This window comes from Nanorana parkeri, unplaced genomic scaffold, assembly GCF_000935625.1.
Source record: "Nanorana parkeri isolate BGI_ZX_2015 unplaced genomic scaffold, ASM93562v1 scaffold980, whole genome shotgun sequence".
NCBI classification, from domain to species: domain Eukaryota; kingdom Metazoa; phylum Chordata; class Amphibia; order Anura; family Dicroglossidae; genus Nanorana; species Nanorana parkeri.
The window spans coordinates 345,045-350,478 of NW_017307248.1; the positions used below are offsets into that span (position 1 = coordinate 345,045).

The 5,434-nt window shown below is 46.6% G+C and overlaps 1 protein-coding gene across 1 annotated transcript in view; it reads right to left on the reverse strand.

Annotated features, from left to right (window-relative positions):
* NCOA1 (nuclear receptor coactivator 1) overlaps positions 1 to 5,434 on the reverse strand; it is a 170,117-nt gene that overhangs the window by 123,347 nt on the left and 41,336 nt on the right. Inside the window, exon 3 of the mRNA XM_018566828.1 lies at positions 1,234 to 1,400. Coding sequence (XP_018422330.1) covers positions 1,234 to 1,400 — 167 coding nt within the window. The remainder of the gene's footprint in view (positions 1 to 1,233; positions 1,401 to 5,434) is intronic.

Genomic DNA, 5,434 nt, shown 5'->3' on the forward strand with positions numbered 1-5,434 from the left:
GGCGGGTACAGCTGGCTCTGCCTCTAGATAGGCAGAGGCAGCTGTCACTCACGCAGCTGGGCGGATCTCGACATCGATGTCGGGATCCGCTCCGGCTGCGGCGTCTCAGTATACCGCGACGTGTAGCTCCTTATATACTGAGCCTAAGGTGACGGGAGGACGCTAGTTTGTGTCCTCCCGTTACCCTAAGGAGAACTACGGGGAAAAGCCCTAACCCCCATAGTTCTCCTTTAAACAAGACATATCTGATACTATTCATCAAACTTTTTTTTTTTTAAATACATCACATACAGGATGAGACCGCTGCTCAATACTCCATGAATATTCACCGACACCAACAGTACATTCACCTGCAACACGCAGCCCCGACCCCTAGCCCAGGCCAAGGGGACTCTCTGCTTCCACAAATCCAACAAAGTCCTCTCCTGAAATCCTCTGTGCTGCTGTCAGTGCTGACCATAGAATACGAGGAATGAGACCGCTGACCATAGAATACGAGGAATGAGACCGCTGACTATAGAATACGGGAAATGAGACCGCTGACTATAGAATATGGGGAATGGGACCGCTGACCATAGAATATGGGGAATGAGACTGCTGACTATAGAATACGGGGAATGAGACCGCTCACTATAGAATATGGGGAATGAGACCGCTGACTATAGAATACGGGGAATGAGACCGCTGACCTCTGCCCAATGCCATCTATTAATGTCATACTAGGATATAATTTCCATAGTGAACGGATAGGCCGCATTCTCAGTGATGTCACTTGTCTCTAGTGATTGGATAGGCCGCATTCTCAGTGATGTCACCGCTCTCTAGTGAACGGATAGGCTGCATTCTCAGTGATGTCACCGCTCTCTAGTAAATGGATAGGCTGCATTCTCAGTGATGTCACCGGTCTCTAGTAAAGGGATAGGCTGCATTCTCAGTGATGTCACCGGTCTCTAGTGAATGGATAGGCTCCATTCTCAGTGATGTCACCAGTCTCTAGTGAATGGATAGGCTCCATTCTCAGTGATGTCACCGGTCTCTAGTAAAGGGATAGGCTGCATTCTCAGTGATGTCACCGGTCTCTAGTGAATGGATAGGCTGCATTCTCAGTGATGTCACCGGTCTCTAGTGAATGGATAGGCTACATTGTCATGATTATGGTCTCCACCCAAAAATGGCCGCCCGCCATTTAAACACCCCAAGCAACCCTCAGCTTCCATTGCTTGGCTCACTCACCCTGCTTCTTCTTCTTCAGCTGCTGGATCTGGTCCATCCTCTTGATTAGGATTTTGCATTTGTCCGTTTTGCCGCTAAAGCTGTCTATATCTCCGATATTTGCCGAGAGAAGCTCAGCCAGCTCCTCCAGGTATTTGTTTTCTTGCTCTCGCCGGCGCTTTTCATTGCTGCAGTGACCAAAAAACAGAGACAAGACATTACATTTTTAGACTAGCGATGGCTGCAGATCACCTTGTTATTTTTTTAAAAGATAAATCTTCAAAACAATACACAAAGACAGCACTCGATTACCTATAGAGGGGGGATACAGTTAAGGAAGGATCCCCAAAACAAGCAACATGGGGGTTATATTTGACAGTCATACCATACAGTTCAATACAAAAGATACCACTGAGTGTATTGTGAGTCTTCTTCTCCCAGAATGGATGACTTTGTATGGGACGGAGAGTGAGAAAGATGCATATGTCAATTGGAGGCCAAGAGTGCAGGGTGGGAGGCCTATGGAGGGGGAAGGCGATTGGTGGAAACTGGACATGTGGCCCAATCTGACCACACCTTATCAAATTGTATCTGGGAACTCTCTACTCCAGGCTTTATCTACCTACACGGAGGAATTGAAATAACTTTCCGGTCTCAAGAAACGCATGATAATAATTACTATATCTACAGCTCATGGTACACTAGTGTGATGGCCACTGGGAAGAATGCTCCTAACATTTTGTCTTACATTGATGGTCAATAAAGTGACTCCTTAACCTGGTGGTTAGTGGAGAAGGGCTCTCTTAGATTGGTGGTCATTGGGAGAAGGCCCACCTTACCATAGGGGTCAGTGGGAATAATGTTCCTTACATTGATGGTCAGCGAAGTGCCCCCTTACACTTGAGGTCAATGGAGAAGACCCAAATTAGATTGGTGGTCATTCGGAGAAGATCCACCTTACTATAGGGGTCAGTGGGAAAAATGCTCCTTACATTGATGGTCAGTGAAGTGCCCCCTTAGACGAGGTCAGCGGAGAAGATCCAACTTAGATTGGTGGTCATTGGGAGAAGGTCCACCTTACCATAGGGGTCAGTGGGAAGAGTGCTCCTTACATTAATGTCCAGTGAAATGCCCCCTTAGACTTGAGGTCAGCAGAGAAGACCCAACTTAGATTGGTGGTCATTGGGAGAAGGTCCACCTTACCATAGGGGTCAGTGGGAAGAATGCTCCTTACATTGATGGCCAGTGAAGTGCCCCCTTACACTTGAGGTCAGCGGAGAAGACCCACCTTAGATTGGTGGTCATTGGGAGAAGATCCAATTTACAATAGGGTTCAGTTGGAAGAATGCTCCTTACATTGATGGTCAATGAAGTGACCTCCTCTAATGGCGAGGACTGCCCTCACTCTTACAGAAAGTTAAAAACACCAATGTTGTCAGTGGTTGCTCATCTGAGAAGTTGGTCATTGCTGAAGGAACCCCTAACAACCTCTGGAGGAACCATTGGGTTTTACAGAACCCAATGCCTGGAGAAAGTCTGCTCTACTCATAACTAAACTGGCTCCTTATTCTGCGCCTACCTCCCTTGCACAGGGTCTGCCAGAAACTGATACCAGCGACTTACTCTGCTTGTGTTAGAAAATACATTTAATGATGTGTTAATGAATACGAGGTTCAGCTTTAGCAGATTAGTGAAGCAGAATCCCACGGCAGGCAAAAGGGGGCACTTATTGGGGGGAACGGTCATCTCTAGGAAGCTTGGTCTAGGGAGCCATCCGGACATAATTCTGGAGTGCAGAGGGGTGGAAAGAGCAGCGGTGACTTCATACTCTATAAATCACGGTCTGCACACAACAGGCAGCGGCCATGACCTCCTCCCTGTTGACCCTTGTAGGCTGCAGATGTTAATCATAGTAGCTTGTTTGCTAGGAATCTCCCACCACTGATATACCAGCGCCGGCTTCTGGCCACTTTAAAGGGGAAACTTCTCTTTTTGAATATTTTTAGGTGTGAATATATTTACAAAAAAAGCTGAAGTTTAATCTGCTCATATATTGCCTTCCTTGGATGATGCCGGACGTCCTCCAGCCAGCAAATGAGGAGGGTTTTATCTGACTTGCTGCTGGAAGTTTTAGCGGTATTCTGCTTTAACCACTTCCTGTCCGGGGGCATTTTCTTACTATTTGCACACACATGGTGATAAAATATAAAATGTTTGGCTAGAAAACAGCTCCAGACCACCCAAACAATGATCTATGTTCTGAAAGCAAAGGCTCTGGAGAATAAAAAAAATGCTAGTTGCAATTTTTTACGTCGCACGTTTTTTTGCGCAAATGTTTATCAAACCCGTATTTTTAGGAAAAAGTAAACGAAGTAAAAATTTAGTGCACAGAAACATAATATAATACCCAATTTTTTGGTAAAATATAAAAGATGGGGTCACGTCGGGTAAATAGACACCAAACATGTTAAAATTGCGTTCGCCGGTGAAACCGCAAAAAAAAAGTCAATACCCAAAATTTCCCATAGGGAACATTTTAAATGCTTTTACCGCTCATCAGTTTAGTGCTATTAGTGACTGATGGCTCTAGAATGATTGCTCTCACTCTGACGTTCGCGGTGACATGTAACACGTGTAGCGCAATTGTCCTTTTTCGCACGTAGGCGCACCGACGTGTGTTTGCGTGTGTATGTGCGTGCACGTATGACAGGTCCTCTTTATGGAGACATCAGAGGTCTTTCAGACCCCTAATGTCACCTAGGGACCCCAAAGAATCTGAGGAATCAGAGATCTGCTTCACAAGATTCATCTCCTGGCTCTAAGAGCCGGAGACTGTAATGAGTGACACCGGAAATTATGTAATACACATCACTTCCGGGTCCAGTGATCGGAGGAGAGATCAGCGGCTGGAAGCAGCCGCGTTCTTGATTTAACCACTTTAATGGGCCGCGGTCTGTAGACGTATTGCGGCCCCGGAAGTGGTTAAATGTATCTAAAACTAAACTTATTTTGAATCTTGAGCTCTGCTGTACAGGCAAGGGAACGGTACCAAGATAAGGTGAAATTACAGAGAGGGGCGGATTTCCCACAAGGCCACCAAGGCCTGGCCTTCGGGCAGCAGGAAGTAGAGGGGCAGCACAGCCACTGGAGTGGGTAGTTTTTTTTTTTTTCTACATTTAGCCCTCCTTCGGGCAAGCGGGGCTAAATGTAAAAAATTTAAATTGATATAAAAGTTAAAAAAATTAATAAATACAAATTAAAAAAAAATAAGTAAAAAAACAATAAGAAGAAAAAATTCATAAAAATGTAAAAAAAAATTCAAAAATAAAAGTGATACAATCCTGATTACAGGATGTATTAATGGATACAGAGCTGCAGTAATTGGTGTCTTTTCTATCTGCACCAAACCCTAAAAATAAATGTAACCTCGCCGCACAGACGCCCTTAACGGCCTGCAATGAGCGCGAGAGAAGTTAGTAGCGAAGTTCGAGGGAAAAGATAAAAATGCTGATTGCCTAATGGCTTATGAAGCAGGCGGAGCTGCCTCTCGTCTCATCAGGCAGATGACAGAGAATTGGTGCGTGTAATTGTATCGCAGGCAGGTAAACGGCTGAACATTAATGCCAATAGACTTCCAGGCGGCTGCCTTTCCCAGCTCCCGCTAATTGCCGGGACAGGTCGGCTGCGGCATGAAAGGCAAGAGACGGAACGCAGGCTCCTCGGATTACGCCCCTGGAAAGTGGCGAAATGGAGACCGGCCTCTGCTTTGTTGGTACGACGCTGGTGACCTACTTCTCAGCGACGCGCCAAAACGGGGGGCCTGCTTTATGGAACGACACCCCGCTACGGGGAGTTTAATGGCGTTGCGCGTGTTAATGCGAGCGTCGGCGGTTCCCGCTCCATGGTGAGATAGAGGAGAGAGAGGGGGAGAGAAGAGGGGGGACAGAGAGAAAGAGGAGTGTGAGGAGTTTAATGGCTTTGCGCGTGTTAATGCGAGCGCCGGCAGTTCCATAGGGATGGAGAGGGAGAGAGAGAAGAGGGGGGACAGTCAGAAAGAGGGGAGTGACGAGTTTAATGGCTTTGCACCTGTTAATGCGGGCACTGGCACTTCCAACTCCATGGTGGTCGAGAGAGAGGAGAAAGAGAGAGGGGATGGAAATAGAGAGTAGGGGGAGAGTGAAAGAAAGAGGGAGAGGGAAAAGAGAGGGGGAGAGTAAGAGAG